This window comes from Strix uralensis, chromosome 7, assembly GCF_047716275.1.
Source record: "Strix uralensis isolate ZFMK-TIS-50842 chromosome 7, bStrUra1, whole genome shotgun sequence".
Classification (NCBI taxonomy): Eukaryota; Metazoa; Chordata; class Aves; order Strigiformes; family Strigidae; genus Strix; species Strix uralensis.
Genome location: NC_133978.1, coordinates 28,182,126 through 28,207,496, shown reverse-complemented (window position 1 = coordinate 28,207,496; position 25,371 = coordinate 28,182,126). Strand labels below are relative to the sequence as shown.

At 46.7% G+C, this 25,371-nt stretch overlaps 1 protein-coding gene across 2 annotated transcripts in view; it reads left to right on the top strand.

Moving 5' to 3' along the window:
* ARL3 (ARF like GTPase 3) overlaps nt 1-24,505 on the top strand; it is a 30,589-nt gene extending 6,084 nt beyond the window's left edge. The window contains exons 2-6 of one of the 2 annotated variants that reach the window (XM_074875182.1): nt 3,644-3,787; nt 4,927-5,043; nt 9,521-9,571; nt 11,542-11,727; nt 20,385-24,505. In XM_074875182.1, coding sequence (XP_074731283.1) covers nt 3,644-3,787; nt 4,927-5,043; nt 9,521-9,571; nt 11,542-11,727; nt 20,385-20,432 — 546 coding nt within the window. In that variant the 3' untranslated portion in view covers nt 20,433-24,505. Of the gene's footprint in view, nt 1-3,643; nt 3,788-4,926; nt 5,044-9,520; nt 9,572-11,541; nt 11,728-17,393; nt 18,409-20,384 lie in introns of those variants that run through there. The other variant, XM_074875181.1, reaches the window with a different exon arrangement.
* The last annotated feature ends 866 nt before the right edge of the window (nt 24,506-25,371 follow it).

Here is a 25,371-nt window from a genome sequence, read left to right as displayed (position 1 = left end):
GAGACATTTGTTTGCTGCCCTGCTTCAAAGGCCTGCTCCTCTCCTGTTGCTTCTGGGCATCATCCTTGCACCAAATTTTCCCATTTCATGGCTTTCTACCCTACATCTCCCATTAGTAACAAGGGGTTGCTTTCTGACTCTCAACCCAGATTCGTTTCACCATTGTGTTTGTGAGCAGAGAAGTGCTTGTCCATCAGCGTGTGTGCAGTAAGGGCTGCTTGTCCCACATAGTGGTGGCATGCAGCAGGGAACTCAGCTGAGTTATTTTTTCCAGTCTACTAAGCCGTCAGGAAATGCTTTCTGTCTTCCTAGCTAGTGTGCTCATAAGACCAATTAAAAAAAATAATGTTAGAAACCCATCTGTGCATGGCTTTCCTTAATCTTAAATCTTCACTTACTAGAGGGAGAATGCTGGGTGGAAGTTTTAAATAATATTTACAAAATAGTAGCAATCATAGTAACCATTACTATTATTTGGCTCCTGATTTAAGTTGTGCATACAGACCATGCAACCTATGCTGGCAGCTACTGAAATAAAGTCCACTTCTCTATGTTGGCTTGCTTGTCTTCCAGCCTTTTAAATCAGCTTACTTTATACCTTAGAGAATACTTTTATTTCTATATATATCCTCTCTTCTATTGGCTACCCCAGATAATCCTGTGATCAGCCATGCAGCAGTGTCACTTGAGTAGAATATGGAACGATGCTGATCGTTTTCTCATAGGCTGTCATACTAGCCCAGAAATAGCATCCGTCTACAATGGGAGAAGCTCTATTAACATTTACAACTGTTCCTCTTCCCGACCCCTGAGAATTGCTCCGTGGTAGATAAGCAATACTTTGTAATACATTTCTTTGCGCTCAGTATTTTGGAGTTGAATTCTGAAATATAAAGGCTCCTAATCCTGATCTGCTCTGGGATACACTGTTCTGCTCTTAGCGAGTGGTGCTGTGAATAGGATTAGCATTTCAACAGCTTCTTTTTTTAACTGTGAGCAATAAACTAAAATAATAGGGCCTGATTCAGAGCTCTCTGAAGTCGGCAGTAGCACTTTGGCTGGTGTGTGTTGGCTTTGGGTCAGGCCCATAGAATGGGAAATTCAGTGTTTCCCTGAAAAGGAGGGAGAATGTGTGAATTTTAGAGTTCCTGCTCCTGTGGGGTCTGTCCACACCGAGCTGAAACCCATGGATTTACAAGCCAACAAACATGACTGTAAATTTGACTGCAGGTGAAAAGAAAATGTGTTGCTAGTCATGCAGTTAAAACTTGTGTTTTTTAATGATGTCAAGGGCAGTTAGGACATGCATGTAAACAAGTAAGCATTAGAGGTATTTCTGTCACTGTTCCTTTTCTCTTCCCTCAGACATGTGGAAGTACAGACCATCACGGGGACAGAGCATGGCTCGGGCACTGTGGCCAGGGAGATGAGCGGTTGGGGCGGGAGGGCTTGCAGCGACTGCCTGCACTGAACACAGCCCTTCAAATTCATTAGCTACAGGCCCATGGGCGAGAGCCAGCTGTGAGCATCTGGCCCTCGGGGCTCGGCACATGATGTTATGGGACTGTACACTGACTAAAAGCAGTTTGGGGATTTACTGTGCCTGCACTGTGCAGGCGTGACACCCTCTACCAAGCAGAGCCCCTTCCTGATTAACAGCTCTTGAGCCGGGTCTGGATTCTCAGTTTTTTACCAGCCTGTTTATGAAGTAGGTGATACCCTGAGCCTGCTTATTGGGCTGTAAGACTGCAGTTTTACTATTCCTTGCACGAGCTCTGAATTTCTGAACCTCAGCTTTCCACAGTGCTTTTTAAAAGCACAGTAACAGTGGCAGTCCTGCAACTTTCTACAGATATCCTTCAAACCCAGTTTTACTAAGTTTCTTCTCTTCTCCCTGTTTCTTACACATCATGCATGTATTTTGAGCTGTGTCTGGTAATTAAATGGAAAACCGGTAAATTACTTGCAAATCAAAAATGCTTAGGGGGTGCATCAAATCTCACATGCATTTGAATCTCAGTGTGTTTTCATCCTGCATTATTGAAGGCTTTGACATTGTGACCTGTAGCGCTGTGTCCTTTCCAGAACGCTCCCCACCTTGGAGCAGTGTAATGAGCAGTCGAAGGTGGCTGTTTCCAAATGGCTGAGGTGGGGCTCTCCAGGATTCAGCAGAAGGGCACTAGCACACATGGGGGATGCGTTGCAGTGGTGACAGTTGTACCGCGTCCCGCAGCTCCTTATCTTGAGGACAGGTTTCTGATTGCCGTGATCTGCAGGGGATCAGGAGCAACCTTCATGGCTCAAATAGTCCTTGGCTCCCAGCAGGAATATTTAGAGGGTGTAGTTCCTCATAGCAACAAAGCACTTCATGACATTTAATTGATTCACCTTTGCAGGTCGACAAGAAGCATTGTCTCCATTTTGCAAATGGGAGAGCAAAAAAGCTTGAGAGATGGGCCCCCACGGGCCCAGGTTTGTGCTGATATTTGAGCTTTGTTCCCAGCTCTGTGTCTTAGTGGGCTTCAACATGGGAATTGTCTGTGAGAGACCTAGCAGGACTCCTGAGGGCTCTGGAAAGGGCTGTAGGTGTATTCCTCACCTGGATTTGCTCAGGCAAATTAATTGCAAGAACATCTGTGTCCCCAGGCTGGGTCTCCGTGTGGTGTGCGCTGCTCAGGCTCTGAGGAGAGGTCTCTGCCAAGCAGCGGGGTGCAGAGCAGCGTGGCGACATGTCCAAGCACACCCAGGCAGTTGTGGACTCACAGCATTCTCCTGTGCCCTTGGCTGCAACTGCCCCTTTCCTGTGGGGCTGGGCTGGGCAGTGAGAGGCAGGTGGAATTCGGGTGATTCGCATCTCTCGGTTACATGCCAGGATCCAGAATCTTTTTCCAGCCATTTTAGAGAGGTGCAGGTCTGTGAGCGGTGGCACTGACAAAAGCTTGGGTGTGCTGCTGTAACGTGCACAGTTGTAAATGAGCTGACCTGCATATTCTGTTTCCTAATCCTGAGTGATACTGTCAGCTCAGAGAGCTGAGCCTGGCTAATGACTGAAATCCACTGTGCTTTTCTTAGCGAGGATGTGTGGTGATCTGAGATAGTTGTTAAGTGCTACATCCTGAGAATCAGAACTGCACGTGCCCCATGGGTCCAGCATGTTTTAGACAGATAAACGGGGTTTGAGATGATCAGGGAGTTACTATGAAAAGAACTGATGTCAGGTACATAGTAACCTGCAGTTAACTAGGAGGGAGATTAAATTAATGGGGTTTTCCCTCTGATAAAGATAATGAAGAGCTTGCAAGACTTGGTTTGCAGCTCCTACACATGATATGCATAGCACTGTCTTCCTGGCACAGGGAATGCCAAACAGCTGTGTGACAAGAGCAATGCAGCCAGTGGTGCACCCCACTGAGCAACATTTGTGCTGTCTGAGACCTTGTCGATACTCTCTGAGATGAAGGAAAAGAGGAGTGAGGGGGAAGAGTAGAAGAAGAAATGGGAACAGGGACTGCAGGAAGGGGTTCAAGGTGTCCTGGGATCCACTGCCATACAGAACCCATCTTAAGGGAGGAGGGCATGGCATGGCGTGGTGAGAGAGTCAAGGAGGGGGAAATAACAGCTATGATCTCTCTTGTGGATTTAGGGTTTGCTGTCAATCCTGCGTAAACTGAAAAGCACCCCAGACCAGGAGGTGAGAATCCTCCTCTTGGGACTGGATAATGCAGGCAAGACCACACTCCTGAAACAGCTGGCATCTGAGGACATCAGCCACATCACGCCAACACAGGTGAGGAAGGCCTTTCCCTGCCCATGGCAGTTCTTGTGGTCCCACCCGCCTTATTATACGAAGCACTCATGATTCAGCAGAGTATTTCAGTAAAAGGGGGAGCAACTGAAGCCTGGTGCACCATGAAGTTTGTGTGTTTTCTGCACAAGAAGAGGGTCCCTGAAGGAGCCAGAGAGTACCAGGCCAGATCTGTCAGGTAGTGTAAAAGTGGATGAGTGCTGTGGAGTTCTGCAGAAGGCTTTTGGATCATGCTAGGGTTGTATGGATGAGACTTTGTTCTTGTTGCCCTTGCCAAACAGGGGACACGTACAGGGGATGCTGCAGCAGTGGGCAAGCCCCCTGCATCTTTCACCTAGCCAGCTCCAAGGATCCTGCATATTCCAGCACTCCCTCTCTGATGCCTCTGGTCCCCTTTCATTGAGCCTCGGGGTTGGGGAGAGGGATGTCTCCCATCAGAAGCACTGCAGCATCGCTCCTGTGTTGACCAGAGGAGGTTGCTAGAGAGCTATGGGAGATCCTTCCCCCCACCCTGTAGCTGCTTCCCAAAGCTCCCAGCCCTGACACCCCAATTCCAAGCCCCAGTCCCCTGGGTGGTGTGGCAGCGTGTTGCCAGCCCATGCCACATCCTGTTTTTCTACTTGAATGCCCTTTCAATTGGTGCTCTAATTGATGAAATGGACCCTTCAGACGTGCAGCTGTTGCTCTTTTAAGCCCGGCATTAGCTGTGTCATGTCGAATTGAGCTGAGACCTCTGGCTTCATGTTAGCTGGGACCTCTACTCAGCTTTCATGAGCTCAATCCTGCTTCTCACAGCGTCCTTGTTTGTTCCTTATCTGCAGCTCTCCCACCTCTTCCTGCACCCACCCTGCTGAGCCCTCCCAGGGCACTAACTGCATCATGTGTCTCCGTAGCCATGACAGCGTCAACCCTTGACCCAAGAACACTGGCAAACTGATGGTTTGGCGGCTGTGTTCACTTTTGCCAGTGCCTCTCCCACAGCCGATCCATCTTTGTGGCTGCCCAGCTCATGTCACTGCATATTGCAGGCATGGGATATATAAGGTGTTAATGTCTGCTCATGTACGTGATCCAGCCATTTAGGTTTATGCTCTATGTGGCTTTGTTTCTGCTCTCTCCAGGGCTTTAACATCAAAAGTGTACAGTCTCAAGGCTTCAAGCTGAACGTATGGGACATAGGCGGACAGAGGAAGATCAGGCCGTACTGGAGGAACTATTTTGAAAACACCGATATCCTTGTGAGTATTGGCCGCAGTTGAATGCTGTGTTCATGCAATGGCTTTCCGAGGTCTCAGCCAGAAATTCAGGAACAAGTAATGTAATGTCCCAGTCCTCAGCAACACCATTGCCATTGTAACAGGAGTTATTCTGAGTGAAATGGCAAGATTGGTTGGGTGCAGTAAGAAAAATAGTGATATTTGGAGAAATCATTCAGTTGTATGTTTTTACTTTCATAGGATGGTGCTGGTTGTAGCCAGTTCCTTTCCTCTCATCTCAGTCTCCTTCAAATGAAAGAACATTAATAACTTGTAGTTTGCCCATCTATAGGTCCTTTCACTGGGGACTCTGGAGACCTGTCATGGGTATTAGTGACTTAAGCCTCACGTGTAAGAGGTAGGCTAGTATGGTGCCTTTGTTTTCTAGTTGGGGAAACTGAGGCACACCAGAATTAAATGCTGTGTCTGGCATCAGATAGGAAACCTTTTGGCTGAGGGACACAGACCCCTTGTCTTTTCCTTTGGTCCTTTAAATCATAAGACTGTCCTTTAATGTTTTTGACATCTTAGGTGCAATTACCTTACAGTTAGCTACAGATGGCTACAGTTATATTTACAGTGCAGGACCTTTTTGTTTCCATGCCAGAGTACATTACCCTGGGACCCTCCAAGTGCTGTCCTGACTAGTTTCAAAGAGTACCTCTAACATGCAGCCACGTGTGCCAGGATGAAGTCAGGCTGGGGGCTCCAGGCCTCTCCTTGCCCCAAGCACTGTTGCCTGTGAGAGCAGAGAAAAGCCAAGGTCTGCAGGCTCCCATGGGAAAGCAGGAAGCTCTCAGAAAATGCCCTTCCTCCCTCCTGTCACACACAGACTCACTTGCACAGAAGGATTGGAGCAACTAGGAATAGGACTGCTCCAAGGCTCGTGTTGGGGTCCTGAAGGGCCTGGCTGCGCCTGCTGATTTAGACAGCATTGTCCAAATGAAGCTGTTATTTAAATGGGACTAATAAACCCTCAGTAAACTCTTGTGCAGATCCCCCTTTTTCAGCCTTAATTTGAAATATGATGTTTGAGGGTAGCCACCACAACAGTTTACCCAATTGGTTGCTTTTGCAAAGAGTAATGGTGAGATCTCCTTAGGGGAAAGATCTGGGTTTGAGCAGCTAGCAGGACACACACCTCAGGTACTCCTCTGTAGCCATCGAGAAGGGGGATATGGCATGGCTGTGCAGTGATTGTGTCCACTGCATCCAAGCTCTGCAGCTGTGGGTGGTGGGGAGGCAGTAGGTGTGCAGATCAAAGTCAACACTGCAAAGCAGCAGCTAGGGGATCCTCGCCTGCTATGGCAGGTGCTCAGGCTGCAGAGACTGCACAACCAGAAAACAGTATCTGTAAGATTCTGCTGGCAAAGGCAATGAGCTATACCGGCCTGTGGGCTTCCACCCTTCCCAGTGTGTGCTGCATGGGAGGTTCAGAAATAAAGGTGAATTTGAAGACTGAAGGAGATGAAAGCAGTTGTTTGCCCTGCCTTCCTCTCACCCCAGTTAAAGCAACGTACAGAGAAAACCCTTATTTTCATACAAGTAGGAAAATGCGTAGATAGAAGCAGAATCAGCTTGGGGGAGGCAGCGGTGTGAATTCAGAGGGAGTAACTGAACATGGACCTGAGCACCCCTGCCTGCACTCCGTGCTGACACCCAGTCCCAGACTGGGAGCTGTTGACATGTTAGTGCAGTGCATTGCTATGTCCATACACACCAAAACTGGGATCAAGTATATGCTGATGACTCTGTCTTCTGCCAGCCCTCACGCCTGTTTTAGCCAGTAATTTTTACCCCCTGACAAACCTGGTGCAGGTTATGCATCTGTAGATTGAGCCAACTTATCCCTCATGTTATTTCTTCATCTAGTCCCACCACTTGCAATTGCTGCCCAACCCACTTACTCCAGGTTTTGTTTTGGCATGTTGCTCAAAGGAGGGACCGAACTTTACGGGAATTTCTTTCTCAAGCTCCGTTTCTCCAACATGGTGTACTCAATGGCAGTTCAAACTGGCAAATGGTGCTGATGAGCACCACAGCCAGAAGCAGGCTCTTGTGTGGCCCTGACCATAGAAGGAAGGTGGAGATGAGATACACTACAGTTCCCAGGACCCCCTGCTTCTGTCTTCTCCTAAACTATATTGCAAAAAGCAGAAAGAACCCTCTAAAGAGTATTAAAAAGCAGGAAGTGATTGCAAATTCAAATCCATGCAGGTGCCTTTGAATGAGAGCTTGATCTTGCATCACACACCTGTGATACTTGGAAGCTTAACCCAGGCAAATAAGGTGTGGATATCTGGCTGATTGCATATTCAGACAGGCACCTGCAGCTATTTGGCACAGTGCTTTCTGGTTTGGAAGTAGGCACTCGGCACATACTTTACCTTCTCTGTGCTGTGCTTTTGTGGCTTTCGCCTCGAGCGCTGTTGTCTCTAATTCTCATCTTGCAAAATAGCTCCCTAGCAAGGAATGGAGTGGTGCAGGAGAAAGCCTGGATGGTTGGGACTCAGAGCTCTTCCTTGCCAGTTACAAAAGCACTGTACAATGGGAGGTGCTGCCTTTCAGTTGAGGAGTAGCACTCGACTATTGCGTTCATGTGTTGCTAAGCTTCCTCTAAGATGTCCCAAAGGAGGACAGATGACAGTCTAGTTTCACCCTAGAGCACAGCTGCCAGCCCTGCCACTTCTTCCTTTCTTTTGGTCTGTGTTTCCTACCCCAAATGGGGTTGCTGCTTGGGAGGGGCAGAGAGGACAGGCGTAGCTGACACAGTATTGGTGCACATGCTTGGGATCACAGTGTGAGGAGAGGCCGTGTGTCGTGGTGTGCCATGGGCCTTTCCCCATCACGTGGCACCACGTGCGTGCACTGCTGACGCATCCCCACGCAGCTGTGTCCAGCTCTGCTACGTGTCCCCCAGCCTCTGTCAGTGCACATCAGCCCGGCCCCCGGGAGGACTGCAGACCCCAAGTGATCAGCAGAGAGGACTGCAAGGTTGCTGGGTTACCTCCTCAGGCCTGGCATACAGATCCTCCTGCTGTGTGTTTGGTCCCATTTCAAACAACTCCAACACTGCTCATTAAGAGAGTGCCTACAGTTTAATAGATATTGCTGTTAGAGATCTTCCCTCCCCCTACTATTTGGTTGAAATTATCCTGGAAGCATGGAGTCTTATGCTGAGACTGCCTGCAAGGATGCCATTTATCTTGATGGCGGGATGCTGTGCTCATCTATTCCCTGAAAACCAGGCTGACACTTGCTCCCTGTAAGCCACCAAAGAGCATGCAGATGACATGCTAGCAGCTTCAATCACCACTGATGAGGAATGGCAGGGACTGGAAGCAAAATGCTCGGTGTTTGTCACCAGTCCTGTCCCTGTCTGCTGTCCCAGCGCCCTTCTCCTTCAAAAACCTTCCTGTACCAAATAATGAAAAAGGGCTATAAGTCTATTCTTGCCTGAGTGTTATACTGAGGTTCTCCGTTTCTTTAGACATAGTTTGATACTTGTGCGCTCTGAACTGCAGTAGCATTGCTAGTGGGAAGGAGGGTGGCTGGACTTACAAATTACACATTTAGGGGGACCTTTGAGGAGCCTTTTAGCCTGTGCAGACCTAGAGCTGCCTTCATTGAGAGGACTCATTTGCATTTACAGAAAGGAATCCGCACGTGCCATGCTGCTTGGAGAGGGTGGAGATGCCCTCGCAAGGCGGGGGGCCAGTGGGCCAGGGGGATCCACCCTTCTCCATACCAAGGCACAGGGTGTCTGCCCGTTGGGACCTCCTTGTGGACTGTGCGATGTGGTGCCCAGCCTGAGAGGGTGGCAGGACTCTGCTGTCAGTCTTTGTGAGCCAGCTGCTCCCCGTCTTCTCCATCATCCTGCTGGACAAGCTGGCAGCTTGCAGTCTCGCAGGCTGGATCTAGCCCTCCTCCCCAGGTTTCTCCAGGAGGTTGCAGTAGGATCGCCTGATGGAGAGGAACTCAGTGTCCCCAATATGAGTGCCATTGTGTGCCTTGGTGGCTTCCTGAGGAGGTGATGGCATGACATGGTCACACCAGTGCAGTGTTGTATGCTCTTCGCTAAGGTGAAAGACCATGTCTGGCTCCCCAGGTTTTGCCCTCCTGTGCTCAGCTTCAGCTTGTAAGCCGGTCATTTGAAAAGATACCAGGCAGTCTCCTGTTCGCTTCAGATTATTATCTGAATGCCGTGGAGATGGTGCATCCCCAGTACTGCCCCCAGCTCCTTTCTGATCCTACCCACATGCTGTTCACCCCCCAGCTTTAAAAGAGGTGGTTCCTCTCCTTTCAGAACGTCGTGAAGTTTTGTCAACATTTGCTATAAATAATACCAGGGATCTTTGTGCCCAAAGCATAATTATTAGGCTCAGCTCGCTTAAGCACATGACACTTTGGAAGAGTGTCTTCTGGGAAGAGTAATTTTTTCCTCTCATTTCTTTTTCAGATCTATGTCATTGACAGTGCAGATAGGAAGAGGTTTGAAGAAACGGGTCAGGTAAGTTACTTATGCCCAGCTTCCTTTGAAGTAATTCAGTGCTTCTGAGTGCCCCTTGCTCACAAAAGTTAGGAAGATGTTTTTGTTGTTTATGAGAGAAATTTGCATTTCAAGAGACTTGCCTTTCAACATCAATGCAGATTATTTTGGTAGATGTGAAACAAGGAAAATAGGTAGCCTAATTCCGTTTAAATAGAACGGTTTGCATTAAAGTTATACAATAATAGCAAATGGAGCCTAATACTGAAAGCAAAAACTTCTCTAAGTCCTTTAAACCTTGCCAAACCAAGACCCTGAGGAATCCTATTTTCTTATTTACAAAGTTGAAATGGAAATCATATTGACTTGATTGTCTTTTGGATGCAACTGAAAAAAAACTTAAGAACTTTGTAACTAGGACTGGCCAGAAAATAAGATTTCCGTTTTGCAAAGTTTTGATGTTTTGTAACATTTTGTGTTTTAGGATGAAACAAAAATAGTACTTTTGAACTTTCTTTTGTAAAATTCAGAAAGTGACAGTGTCCCAAAATAGCTAGCAACAGATTTACCCCCCAGACATGGGAGTTTTAGCTTAAAGCCCTCTGTTCTTGCCTGATTTGAAGGAGGCACTTGATCTTTTGCTTCTCAGGTATCATGGCCACATGCTAACAGCAGAACTGTTGGTTGTTCTAAGGGTGGGGGTAACCTTTCCCGTCTTGGAGCTATTTCATTTTATATCAGTAATTAAATATTCATTGGGCAAAAGAGGGTGAGAGGAAGCAGAAGCTTAGGGCACTTGCCTGAGTCAGGCAGAGTCAGCCTGGACCCCTCATATTTTCGCAAGAACTTTTGGTTTCAATAAATCAGCCGTGTCAGATGAAAGACCTATTTTGTTGAAAAATTCCCAGCCAACTCTGTTTATAACTCCATTCTCTTGTCCTGGTTTCCAAACTAAACATTGCTTTTGGGGGGATGGAGTCAGATTTCTACTGCAATTTAGCATCTCCCCAACTGCACTCATTTAATCCAAAAGTTTCTAGTCAGTGGATGAAAGATGTTAGGACAGTATCTGAGAGCATGAGACCTTTCCAGCTAAATAAGGAGCCCACAAAAATCTCATGTACTCATCTATCTGTAATGCCAGCAGTCCCTACAGTTTCAAGTTCTGCTGGGTTTGTCATATGTTCACATAGGGAAGTGACTTGAGACCGTTCTTGTTTCACATGAGGCCATTGCACAACCCTAGACATGAAGTATTTCAGCCATCGTTGATCCACTGCAGATTCAGATTTGACCTATTAAAAGAATCTCTTTGAGTCACCCAGTTTTCAATGAACAAACTCATTTCTCAAGATGCCACCCAATGTGTGCTGTGCATATGGAGCCAAAATCCAGCTAGTAAAGCTGATGTAGCTTGTCTTCAGCTAGCCAATGCCTTCAAAAGCACCCGCACTTTCTTGTGGGAGGAAGATTCCATTTCGGGGGGGAAGGTGGTGGTGGTGGTGGAAAGTCCTCTCCCACTCAAATTGCAGCGTATAAAACTTGGAACAAAACCCTGAAACGCATTATTAGCGAAGATATCAGGGCTGGTGTCAATGGCTGCTCAGGTACAAATGCCAGTCAGGCAATAACTTAAGACAGATTCCTCATACTGCCAATTTACATGTTTTTTGCTGTTTCATCAGTTTTGGTCTCTTGGGAGCAGGGAATGGTAAAACACAGAGTTGTAGCCTTTAAGGCAACTGCTAATTTCAGACCAAGATGAAGATTTTTGTAACCTGTAATTGGAAGAAATAGCTTTTGAACCTTGGGCAGAGATGATTGTATACATTTTTGCTCTCTTATAATAAGATCTAGGTTTCACTGGAACACACTCTTCTAGCATTTGCCCTAAATATATTTCTAATTAGAGACAACCACTGGTGGTTGAAGGTTTTCTTCCCTTCCCTCTCTCTGTCTTCCCCCACCCCACTCCCTTGTAAATGATACAGGAGCTGGCTGAGCTTTTGGATGAAGAAAAGCTTAGTGGAGTCCCCGTGCTCATATTCGCTAACAAGCAGGATTTGCTGACGGCTGCCCCGGCTTCGGAGATTGCCGAGGGACTGAACCTACACACAATCCGGGACAGAGTCTGGCAGATCCAGTCTTGTTCAGCTCTTTCAGGAGAGGGAGTACAGGTGAGGCTCTGGAGAAGGCTTGCTGTGCCAGCAGGCCATCTGTAAGAGATTGTTGTCTGTTGATCTGCAGGGTGGGGCTGGACTGGCTGCCTCATGAAGGAGGGTCAGTGCAGCCAAACCCTCGCAGCACAGAACATGGGGGGCGCGTGTCTCGTCGCCTGTGCAAAGGGAAGGGTGATCTGTGGGTCCTTGGGATCTCTCCATCCCTGGCAAAGGGGAGAGTGATTGCCTCCCCACCCAGGACCCCTTGGCTGGGCCAGATGAAGACACTGATTTATTCTGAAGAGACTGCTGTCAGGTTAATCATTTTCACAAAACAAACCGTCTTTTACTGTTAATCCCTTTGACTGTTACAAGTGTGCACTTTAGAAATCTGATTTACCTTCGTTACTAATGTCGTTTGGCGTTTGACTCAACCTAGGCACCAGAGAGAAACCATTCAATCTTTCTGATCCAGAGAAACACAAGAGTTGCATGTGGGGCAAGGACTCTTTTAATGGCAGCATGTGGGGCAGCAAAAACCCACCGAGGGGGCTGAGCGGTGTTCCTGTGCTGAATTGTAATAGCTGTGTCTTGGGCTCCTGTGCTGTAGCCAGTTCCTGCAGTATAGTACCTCTTTGTAATGTAAATGGAACCTAGGTTTGTTTATTTCACTCAGGCTTTCCTGAATTAATGAAATATTTGCAGTGCTCGCAATCTGAGCAGTGAGGAGTACTCCCTTCACTGATATTTAAAGAAAGAGAATGGTGAAGACATTTATCTTCATTGCAGTTTCAGTAAAACCTTATTTGCAGATGCTACAGAGCTGTTCAGGGTAGTCAGATCTCAAGCTGAGTATGAAGAGTTGCAGAAGAAGCCTGCAATACTGAGTGGGCAGTAAAGTGGCAGATGAAATTCAGTGTTGACAAGTGCAAAATAATGCACACGAGGAACAACAGTCCTAACCGTACACATACGATGATGGACTCAAAATTAGCTGCCATTACTCAGAAGCAGATCGTTGGGAACAGCAGCTTAGTGCTCATCAAAGGCCAGAGAGGAAAATCAAATGCTAGAGAATTATCTGAAAGCAAACAAGAAACATCCCAGAAAACATTTATTTTGTAGTAGAATAAAGGCATGGTGGGCCCATACCTTGAACATGACATTTATTTATGCCTCTGCCCCATCTAAAAAGATCTAGTAGTAGCAGAATCATAGACTCCAACAAAAAATTAAGTTGAAGGGACTTCAGGAGATCTTTAGACCAACTTCATGTTTAAAGCAGGGATAACTGTGAGTATAGAGGAGGTTGCTGAGGGTCTTGTCCAATCATGTGATAAATATCTCCAGGCATGGAGATTCCACAGTCTCCTTAGGTAACCCTTTCTAGCACTTAACTACCCATCAGAAAAAATATTGTCCATGTATCTGCTCAGAACTAGGAGAGATTTGAGAATCCTCTGTTGAAAATGATCAGTAGCACAGAGTGGCATCTGTACACAGGGATAATAAATAAATTAGGACCTGAAACTTGGAAGAGAGAGGACAGAGTGGGAACACCTTCAGGATTTATAAAATAACGTAGAAAAATGTCAGATAGACTATATGCTGTTTTTCACGTTGCTAAAGGAAGTGCGTTACTAATGAAATAATCAGACAACAGCTTAAAAGAGATAAAAATAAGTGCTTCTTTGCAAGTAGTGTAATTAAATTGTGGGTCTCATTGTCACAGAATGTTGTGGAGACCAAAGGTATCAGTTGGTTCAGAAAAATACTAAGAATTTCTGAAGAAGAAATCCACAGGCAAGCACTGACCACTAAGATCCAGAGGCAGCTTTTGAATGAGGAACAACTTGGGCCGTGGATGGGAGGGAAGAACAGGGCAAGGGAGAGCCTGTTCCTACGTGTTCTTTCCCTTGGCATCCAGAAAGGGGATGCTGGCCTGGATGAACCATTGGTCGGACCCAGTACAGCAGTTCCTCTGATTTAAAATTCTTAACCTGATGTTTAGACCAAAATGTAGTAGATGGTGTCCTCCAGAGGGCCTTTGTTTAGTTAGCCGAGATACAAATTCAGCTATGTTGCAGCTGTGAAGCCTGGGAAAGGCTTCAACTCTGATCTTTATTTTGAAGTGGTGGTGGTAGAGGGAAATGCATTCCACAATGGCAGTGTATATTCATGTCCAAAGAAATGTGATCAAGAAAGTAAGGCTGCAGTTCACAGGATTGCAGGCAGGCATAGTTCACCTTCTTCCCTCATCTCGGCTCTCCTCTAGTTTATGGAAGTCCAAATGAGCTCTCCAGCTGCAAAGGGGCAGTAAAGTAAGTGTCAGATGAAATTCAGGGACGCGTGTTGGAAGTGGAAGAACTAAATGATAGAAAGTGGCACTTTCTGTTCATGAGCTTGGAAAAATGCCTCCTTCTCAAGCTGGTCTCTGGGCTGTCTGGAGTGGGCTGCACACTTCTTCGTTGATAGCACCTTCTTACTGTGCCTTCTCTTTGAAGTACAGTGCATCCCTATACATTTAACAGAGGAAAAATGTGCAGCCCAATACCCTCTACTGGGGAAACGAAATCTGCTGCTGCATTCACTTCCAGAAAACAGAAGGCAAGAGCTAAATGTGTTTGCGGGCCTATATATTTTGTTCATCATGCTTATCTAGACAAATTAATTTAGATGCAGGCCAGATAACTTCCTGCTTTGTTGTCCACAGTCTCACTGCCCTAAATACTGCGGCTTATGCCATAAATGATTATTGCAGAAAGGTCAGAGAAGTCACACTCTCTCTACAGCGTATAGAAAGAGCCCCTACATTTCTCTTCTGCCATAACTCCAGCCCTGTCAAATCAGACAGCAAGAATGCCAAGCTCTCCCTTTCCTTGGAAATTCACTGAACAAAATGGTTTGGGAGATGGCTTTTAAACTAAATCTGGATCAGCCCAGGGAGAATCAGCATTGTCAGTCCTGGGACTCTAAGGAGAGGTCAACATGCTCAAAATTTAGGAGAATCAAAGAACTTGTTTAAAGAGTGAGATTAGGAAAGATGTTTTTGAGGATCATGGTACACAATATCTCTACCAGTGGCTCAGAACAGGAGCTCTCTATGTGTAGTTAAATCTCAGGTCACTGCTTTAAGGACTTCTTTGAGAAATGACAACGAGTGACAGCAAAATAAATGAAGACATGGAAGCATCAGGTATTCAGAATGAAAGCCAAGGAGCGAGCACGCTAACCGCTGCTGCTGATGGAATACATTAGCTAGAGTAAAATTGGAGACATCGCTGACAGATTTTGCAAGGAAGAGTGGTGGCATATCTAGTACTGAGTACATGCAGGAACAGAGTTCATAGGGGAAGATTTTTCTGATAGCTTGAAGGAAGAGCAATGAGCAAAGATAAATAATGCCAACACATGAAGGAGAAATAGTTTGAAGGTCATTTAATTAGTTTAGCTGCTAGCACCATGGTGTATAGAATTGGGTAGTTAAGACTGGGGATTTCAAGGTTAATGAGATTAGATTATGGTTAATAGAATGATATAAATTTAGAGAATTTAACTATTAATTTGAAATGGGTTATTTAATAAAACTGTTAATTAAGGAGGGAATCCATATTGTCATCTTCTCTTTTAAAATTAACCATTGGGGACTTTGGAAAAGGGGCCTAGCAATGTCCTGGGCAGGCTCAGAAGAAAGGTGACTGGGTTAACTGGAAAACTCATGTAGTGTCCTCTGGACGCCAGCTGGTAGCCCCAGTTATGCCAGCTGAAGACTTCATTACCTCCTGACTGTAACCGTGGGCAGCACTTGTCTTGTGAATCAGACTTCATGGTGCCATTGAAGGAGGATTGGCATCCCTCATGCTTAGAGACTTTTTCAGGCAAAATATCTGCTTGGGTCTGCTAGTTAGGAAAGCAGGAAAGCCTTTTCTGCCCACCACAGCCATTTAGGCTCTGCCTCTGGAACAGAGTCTTGCACCAGTTTACACGGAGACCCTTGCAACAGGGTACAGCAAGCAAGGGAGGCGATCGCCAATATCAGCAGAGAAACATAAGGGAACTGTTGCCTCACAACAGCTCTCTGGTGCCATGTAGGCTCTCTCAGGGTTGTGTTTTGTGACCAGATCTCCAGTTGTAGTCCTTGGCGTGCAACGGCTATGTACATTCCACCCTGGCCAGCCAGGGTGGGGTGAAAGCAGGCAGGACTCCTCTGCTTTGCAGCCTGTCCTCTTGCTGGAGGTGTTATTTAGGGGTCAGGGTGTGTATTAAACATGACTCAAGGCTTTGGACCAGTCCATGCTCTGCAGCTTGTTTCTTGTCTGAATCAAGAGTCTCCTCGATCAAGGCAGCAGGAGCTCAGCCTGCCCCGAGGAATCGTCCTCCAGAATGATGCTGCAGCATATTGTGTCCAGAGTCTCCCAAGCATAATGGCCCCCTGGAGACCATTAAAAGCCGGTGGAACTGAGAGTAGCCACTAAACTTCTCTAATTTATGCCAGAGCTGGTCTGACCCAAAGGACTGTGGGAAGGGTTGAGCCGCCTTCTTCTCCCTGGCTATTTCAACCCCGTTGAGAACGAAGCCCAAGACCTAAGTTATGCTGATGCTGCGATTCAGCACTTTCAAAAGGGCAAGACTCAGAACAGGACCCCCCGGCGATGTTGTATCCTCAGAGCTAGGTTTTGTCTTAAAGATGTCTTAGCCAGGGCAGGCTAGATGAGGATCTTCCACATCTTAACAAGGTTCTGGGGCTACTTGTAAATGTGATTTAAAACCAATTTTGATGACTGCAGCTCTCCTGGGGCAGGCAGAGCCAGTGCTTGTGGAGGAAAAGCAACCATGTTTTCAGATTACAGGGCAAAGTCTTGTGATTTTTAAGCAGGGTAAGGAGGGAGTCTACAGTGCTGCATCAGGGATACAAGGTCTCAGAGGACAAAAGAAAAGCTTGCACCCAGGCAAAAAACAATGGATAATGTACTTGCGGGAGCCTGTAAAAGCCAGCCTGTATGATGACTGGAGGTGCAAAGAAATGACAGATAATGAAGGCACAGTCCTAGCTGTGCAGAGGGAGAAGAAAGTGACAGTTAAAATAACCCATACCAAAAATGCTAGAGATGGAGAATTTTGCACTTGCCTGACCCAATTTGTTATGGCAGACAGAAGATTACATGAAAGGATTAAGCTTTGCTGTCCTTAAGGTCACATTAGGGGTCACAAGTTTGTGGCCTTGCCTGATTCCTGGCTTGCAGGGGAGCAGAAATCGAGAGGCTTTTTATGGGGTGGAAAGGACTTGTTCACTGTGTTTGAAGTCAGATTACTTCACTCCCATAACCGCAAAGCTGATAATGCAGAGAATAAGCAAGCAGTGGGCTAATCTCAAGCAGGACTTCTTTATTTCTCCTGGGGAAGACTCTACCAGTCCTTTCCCAAAGGGCATTAGAGTACAACTCCCTTGGCACAATAGCAGATGTGACTGCAGCAAGGCGGGGTTGTGCCGAGCAGCATTTCTCTGCAAGGAGCATTATCCTCTTCCCTGGAGTTCTCTCTCTTTGCTTTGGTAAAGTTTACTAGCTGCTTGTTAAGGAGCTAAGAGAGGCAAAGCTGAAAGATCTGAAATCTTTCCCTGGCTAAGTTTTCCCAGGGTTGACTTGAGGCTGGAATACTAATATTGTATCCGTCTCCATCCTCAGAGTACCTGCCAATGTCTCTGTGTCTCAACAAAGAAGCCCAAGGACATCTATCAAGATCTAAATGTTACTGTAGGGATTGTACTTTCTGCACAGAACCATCTTTTAAGCATGCAGATATAGGGACAGAGTGTGTAGGGACAAAGGATGACAACAGTTGACTCCTTGTGGACTTGACTCTTTCAAGCACCGTTTCCTCCTTCCTGTGTGCCTTCCCCATAGCAGCTCTTTGTGTTTGTAGCAGCTTCTCTGGATTTCTCTCTCTTACCGACCCTCCGTCCTGCTTCAAACCTTAGGTAGAAAAACTGCAAATGTACCTTTTAGTTTCTTTTGCTTTCCATCGCATTTGCTATTCCTCAAAGCATTTGGGGACACTGCAGAACACACGCCCCCTGAGAAAGTTGCACCAGAAGCTATGGATGTAGCTGCAGTGTGACTGAAGATGAGGAAACTGTCTTACACATACCTCTTTGATACAACACACGTAGAGCTGAGCATGTTCATTTTGCCTTTATCACTGTCGGGCAGGGAGATATTTACAATTAAATGTGATTTTTCCTGTCAATTAACTCATGCCAGAAGAGAGTTTTAAAAATCTATTCCTGCTTTAAAAGTTCAGTGACCTACTTACATATTTCAAGCCTGTTTGGAGTTCACCTTTCCTCTTGCATTTTGCTATGTCATTCTTTCGCCCTCGTTATATGCTTGATGCAGCCAGGCTCCCAGCCATGGTAAATCCCATCATAAACTCTGCTTTATGACCCTCGCCGCGCTGGTGCTGAAACAGTCTGTCTTTCCCCTTCCCGAGCTCCCGAATGGCAGCAGGCAGAGTTTTAATCACTGTGAATTCAGGTTGTGGTCAGATTAGGTAGAAGATAGGATGCGTGTTTGTTGTTTTGCAGTGATGTATTGTTTCTGGGATTACTGTGCTGAATAGCAGAGGGTGTCAGCTGATATTTATTACTTTAAGCTGTCTCAGCTGTTCTGGTTCAGCAAATAAACCTACATTCAAAATGAATGAGGAGCTCTGCTTGCCTTGTATGCCATGATGTGTGCAAATGTGATTATTGCTTCCGAGGCAGGGGAAGCTGAAATCATTGTGGGAGCATTTTTAGTTATTTATTTATTTTTACTCTTTGCAGGCAATCATGCAGATTTCTAAAGCACACAATCAAGCCAAAGGCTTGACACCTCTCCTCCTAGCCCCATTGTTAAGCCCTGGCATTCCTCATGCTGGGAATCGCTCGCTCCCTCTCTCTCTAAAGTGATAAGCTTTAAACCACACTATTGATTGCTTAAGGCATTACATGTTTTACACCTAGGTTATCAGTGTTATTGAAAGGGGAAGACACAAAGCTACTGGGCCTTAAAATGAATCTACCTCTCGTCTTTTCCCATTTGCTCTGAGGATTTCAGACAATTTGTTTTACACTGATCTCTGCTGTGGAGATAAATAAATGAAACTGGAGACATCAACCCTCCCCAAGGTTAGAGTTAGAGTGTTATTAGTGTAGGGCCTCATGTGCACCCCAGCACAAGCTGGGCTCGATTATTCTTTATTTAACGCAGCAACAAGGGCTGATTTCAGAAGTTGCTTCTCCCCTTCAGATAAGAAGTGTCACATAGTGCAGCTATCAAGGTGAATTGGTATTTTTAAGTGAGAACCTCTCTGCTTCTGATTAAGCCCTGAGGACTCCCTCTCTTCTCTCTTAACTCTTTAGCTCCCCTCTGACGTGGCCACCACCTTTGTGGCTGAGGGGCAACAGGGAGGCACAGCAATGAGTCTTGGTTCACCCCAAGGGCCTGCTGTGCTGTGCCTCTGACCATCTGTCCTTGGGGCAGCTGAGGTCCTTGGCAGCCTTTTGGCAGTTTGGAGACAAGGGCGTAGGAAGCCAGTGACACTGCTGCCATGGGGCTAGCAGCGATGCTGGCCCAAAGGCTTTGGTCTTTCTTAGGGTCTAACTATCATTTTAATGATCCAGAAATGACCATTGAACATAACAGAGTGAAATCCCCCCTCCAGAACTCTAAGGTGACGTTTGCCCAGTTTCCAAGCACAAAGATGTGCCGCTCTTCTCTCATCCCCAAAACCCTACCTGCCTTCTTTCTGCCCTGGGCCACCCTGCTGGCAGAGATACTCCATAGGCAGGGTAGAGGTAACGGATTTGGTGGGTCACAAATACGAGGAGATTGTGCCTTTTGTGCTCCGTTGTGCTCATCTCACAACAGATAAGTGACAGGAGCAGATAAATGTAGCTTTGCCCTTCAATAGCATATCCCATTCTGGGATCTTGGGCAATAAACTCACAACTTGGGTATTCACAGCACAACTGTTACCATCATGCTTGCAATGGTCAGAGATGTCATGCACACGTTTTTATGGAAATACTCTAAAGAGTATATCAGCCTTTTAAAACGTGACTACATCCATTCTTACTGAACCCCTGTGGGACCCCTGAGGGCCCATTTTCTGTGGGGGCCCTGAGGAACAGGGAGTAGGGTCCAGATCCAGTTACTGCAGTGGCTTTCATGGATCTGGATTTCAAGGCTTGCAGCTGAGCAGAGAATTAGAGCCATATTCTTAACAGGGAGCTGACTGTATAACAAACAGCTCCCTAAAATCTATGGTCTCAAAGATAAGATGACTTGCCCGAGGTTACACAAATCATCTGTAGTTGAACCTGGAACTGAGCCTTCATCTGCCACTGATGTACCTTGACTGCAAAGTGATCCTTCCTCAAAGGACCTACACATAACGACAAGATGAGACGATGATGATTTTTATGGTCAGATGAAAGATTTAATAACCTCTGTGTGACAACATCTACTGAGCAATGAAGCACTTGTTTTTTTATCCATGGCATTTTGGGGCACAGAGGGCAGGCGGGGGGTAGATGAGGAGACACAACGGGGTGCTTGCAGAATGGTGGTTGGGTGGGATTGGGGGATTCCTTTTCCCTTCACTTGACTAACATTACCTTTCTCTGTCTGAAGGACGGCATGAATTGGGTGTGCAAAAATGTCAATGCTAAGAAGAAATAAAGCGTTCTGAGCTGCATGGAAATGGAGGAGCGGTGGGAGCAGAATTCTAGCCTGAAAACACTAATTTGCTGCTTTCTGACCAAATGTTTTTCCATCTGTGCACAGCTACAGCTGTTAAAAGCAAAAAAAAAAAAAAAAAAAAAGAGAGGAAAAAAAGGGAACAACATCAGTTAAAACCTACTGCTGGATTTGGAACTTGACCTGCTCTTTAGTATCGTTTTTTATCCCAATAAAGGAATTATGTATTTCCTCCCTACGTATAAATAGTATTAAATGTCTGATTAGCAAGCAAGTTAACCAGAAGCAGGACTGTGATTCAGTCTGGAGCAGAGGGAGTGGTGAGTTACTGTAGTTGCTTAGACGCATCATAGGACCTGCCCTATACGTGCGGGTTTGCGGTTGCTGAGGACACGCTCAGGTGTCAGTCACAGCTTCCCCTCAGTGACAGATAAAATGCGGTTGTGTTACCAGTTGTGGGTAGTTTCTTAAAATAAAGCTGCTAAGGAGTCATTTGTGTAATGAGGGTAGAAGACTTCCACATATTCCTATAGCCATAAAAGAGGAGTTTGATCATAGCGAGGCACTGTTGCATTGTGACACCACTGTAGAAGGGAGAGAGGGGTTATATGTGTATAATTGAAGCTCTTTACAGTTGGAATAATGCAGGATGAGCATGCCTAGGGCTTTTCTTGCAGCTGAAGGAGAATTTAGCCCAGCGTTTCACCTTGAGCCAGCAAAAACGTGGTTCCTATGTTCAGTAAATTCCATATGTGAGATTAGTCTTGATGTTGAACAATCCCTGTTGATTTTCCCTTGATGTTAAGGCAACTCTGCAGCAAAATGCAATTAAGTCCATGATTACTTTCTAGAATGAGATACCAGGTCCCAGGTTTCCTTTTTGAAATGTGCAAAATATATTCTCCTACCCCCTTCCTCAGCAGGCCTTGCCTAGCCCTCCGAGGGACTCGGGGACTGCCCTGCCGCGGGCTGGCTGCCCAGGGTCTGGGGTCCCCCCAGCCCAGTGCTGGCTGTGGGTTGCCCTGGTGAAGGGTGAGGAGCCTGATGAACAGCAGATGGGAAGCATTCTTTAAAACGAGGATTCATTCTTCCCTGAACTGGCCTTCCTCTAAAAGGATGCAGTTGCTGAAATAGGAAAGAGAATGTGTTTTCCACCTCCTCATCCCTGATTCAAATCTAGCCCCAGCTGACAGTGAGCAGGAGTCATTAGCACGCCAAAGCAGCCATGTCCTGCATGAAGTGAGCTTGGTGACTCCTGGGCCAGCTTCTAATGCACAGATGGTAAAATAATCCCACTGCCCTGCTTGCCAGCTTTGTTTGCTGCCTGCCTGCGAAAGGCCAGAGAATGACTAGGGACTGCATTACCCCTTCCACCTCTTGGAGACGGACTGGCGGCAGTATGGGGAAAGCTGCATGTACTAAAGCATGTGGCTTTACCACGCGTCAGCGAGTTGACTCATGGACCCAGGCAGACGGCTGACACCCCTGGAGCTCCCAGCTCTTTGCTCCTCCCTTCCCCTGGACGTCCCCACCTCACAGCTGAAACATCTGCACTGTACGTGAAGCAGCCCCTGGCCGCCTACGTGTTGCAGCCTGGCAGATTAAAGTCATCTGGGGCTGATTCCGGGTCCCCCCCATACGTCGGGATGTACAGTAGCAGTTCAGGGGTTGATCTGCATGTAGTTCAGCTGTCTTTCTGTGGCTGGGGGCAGAGAGACAGCTGGGACAGCAACTGCTTCAGCAATCCAACTTTAATCTGCCTGCGTCCGTGAGTCAGCACCCTCTGAGTGCATCTGTCTCCATCACGGAGGCAGGACATGCATGCCATAGTAGCACAGCCTTGCTTTAAAAACCAGACAACTGGAGGGAGGGGGAAGAGCAGGCTCAAGTGAGCTGTTAAGCAATCGCTAATGACACGAAGTGACACATCTCCAGCTTTGCATGGATTGAGTAAGGAGTCATAAGATGAGGAGAGATGTTCATTTAAACATAGCTCCTTCAGTGACTCCCCAGCTGCAGTGGCTTATCGGGTACCCTAGGAATGTGAGCACCGTGTGTTCCTGGGCCAGCCCAAGGAGGAGAAATGCATCCCAGCAGCTCCTTTTCCTTGCAATTAATGCATTTGCCTGACGCAAGGACTGTAAAGAATTGCAGCCCTTTCTTGTAGGCACACTTTGTGCTGACTGAGTGGCAGAGCTTTGTGACAGACACTCCCTAGCTTCGGATTTGCCCGCACTGCATGCCAGATGCAGTGTGAAATGCTTGGGTACCCCTCCTCTGGTCCAGGCAGGACAGAAAGCCCCCTTGGAGGCTCAGGCATTGATCCTTCTCACTTGCAAGGGAGTTGAGTTGGTGCTTCCCGGCTCCCTACTTTTTTACCAGTGGCAAACTTACCCTGTGACACCCTGCCTGTGCCACAGTTAGCTTTCTGGATGCAGAAAGCAGCCAGGAGGGTAATTTGATTTTTTTAGGCTCACATTGGTTAAACTTGGAAATGTGTGTAAGATAAATATAGTCATTTTCCTATAGCTCCAGTTTGGAAGGAAAAATTGCCTTACTGAACTCAGGATCCAGAAGTGTTTGCTGGCTCATTCATTACATTTGCGTGTAGCTACGCATATTGGTTGTGTGCATTTGTACCAGCCAGAGCTTCACCTGTAATCCGGTAGATTAATTTGGTTTACCTGCACCAGGTAGTAAGAGAGGAAGACTGTGATAGAGTGAGCTGTGCTGGGAGGATGGAGGTGGAGAGTTAAAATGACCATGACTTAAGTAAATCACCCTGCAGTGATGGCTGTAAATGCTCTTTGTATTGTAAAAAACATCTCTCTGTGCATGACCTGGTGAAAATGTAAAAGGATTTGAGGTTCTGTTCGCTTGCCGCTCCTTATCTGAATGCATTTACATCCGCTATACCTTCCGCTCCTCCCTCGGCAGCACCTGGCTAAACACCACCTGTAAAACTGGCTGGGGCCAGCCAAAAACACCTGCCGCTGTTCAGCGAAACCCCTACCCCTCTCCCAGCCCTTCAGCTCCTGTTTGGTTTATGGTAATTGCATACGCAAGGCTTTGTCCTTCCAACTCTGTCTGCTTTGCCCTCCTTTAAGTGAGATTCGGGGGAAGCAAGCCGGCTCATTGGTATGGGTGGAGCTCTGCCACACGTTGCATCAATTCATAGATTTTTAAAGCCAGAAGGGACCGTTATGTTCCTCTCTCCTGACCTCCCGCATAACACAGCCCATTAAACGCCACCCCGCCGGCACGGTGACTTGCGGTTGAATTAGAGCACTTCTGGTAGGAAGACACCCGGCCTTGATTTAAAGGCTGGGAGTGACAAGACAGATCCACCCCAGGCTTCGAGAAGTTTGTCGCAGGGGTTAATTCCCCTCCCGTGGGGAGTTTGTCTTGCTTCACTTTCACATCATTAAATCTGGTTTTACCTTTGAGATAGATGAAAGACGCCTCTCCTGCCCCTTTGCGTTCTCTGGAGGGGAGAGATGATGGAGAAGTGAAATTCTCCAAGGGCACATCAGGAAACGTGAGTCCAAGCCCCTGCTCTGACCACGAGCGCTGGGCCTGGGGGTTTGTGTCCTCCTCTGGCTGCGGCCGTGTCCCCCCGCTGCAGCTCACATGGAGAATGTCGCTCCTTGCCCTCGGAGAATGCTTGCCAAAGCCTCATGCAACCTTCTCCCATTTTGCCCCCTACCAATACTGCTTCTTGCACATGAATGACTTTTTTTTTCTCTCTGTTGAAAATATAACTGATCACCAGACCTATTTTATTAAGCGTACTGGAATGAGATCAGCCCACTCAAACTCGCCCCCTGCCCCACAGGGCTCTTCCTTTCTTCTGCAAAAGCAAAAGGTGGCAGCTGTTGCATTCCCTGGGCTGGCCGGGTCCACACAAGCTCTTTCTTTTATGTTCCCTTTTTGAATTTCACCAAAAAGGGGTATTTGCAATATCTGATCATGTTGTTACTCAGTGTATAATTTAGATGTCTTTGTCAAAAAAAAAAAAAAAAAAAGAAATAAATTAAAATTTAGTAGAAAGACAACTCGTGTTTGGGGGTGATCCTTTCTCTTCAACAGGCTCGTGTTCCCAGCGGTCAGCTGAGGACTGCCTCTTCCCAAGAGCTGCCAGTCAGTCCGCAAAGCTGCTCTTCCACCGCTCCCGACGGTCGCTGGTGCTAAAGTGGTCTGTTGGAAGAAGCCTTTTCCCTTTGGATTTTTACTTGTCCAAAACTATCAGAAAAGTCAGCCAGCAAGAAAGGCAAACTTTGGGAGGACCTTCTTGTTTGAAAAATCATTTCATAGGTTAAAAAAAGCGTGTCATGAAACACATTCCCCACTGACCTGGCAGGAAGAGGGAAGGGGAAAAAGAAAAGCAGCAAATGATCTGGGTTTGGTGCGGTGAAGCGGGTGTTGGAGGGGGTTTTGAGGGAAGGAAGCAAATTCTGGGGTTGTTTCTTTCCAACTAATTTGACTTATTACTGTTCCTGCAACACGGGGCCGGGCCAAAAAGCGAGAAACTGTCAGAGCTCTTTAAAGCATCAGCTCCCTCCCTGCATGGCCGGGATGCCTGGAAGGCTGTCAGAGCTGCTGGAAAAAAACATTATAGATGGTCACACTTAATTTCTTTTCTCTTTTTTTTTTAAGGCACGCTTTATACTGAGTCCTAGTATTTTTTCAGCAAAGTAGGAAATAGTTTTTCATCTTGTTTGCCTAATGGATTGGATGTGAAAAATATTTCTCTGGCAAGTGAACACCCTGAGAGTTGTTTGACTTGTCACGACGTTATGGATCGGCCCCTGCGGCCCCCTGCCCCTGAAGCCGCCGCGCTTCCCCTCTCCTGTTGCTGTTTACGGTGGGACACACCGTAATTTATGGTGAGGCTGTGTGTGACCTTGCATGTGTCTGCTCG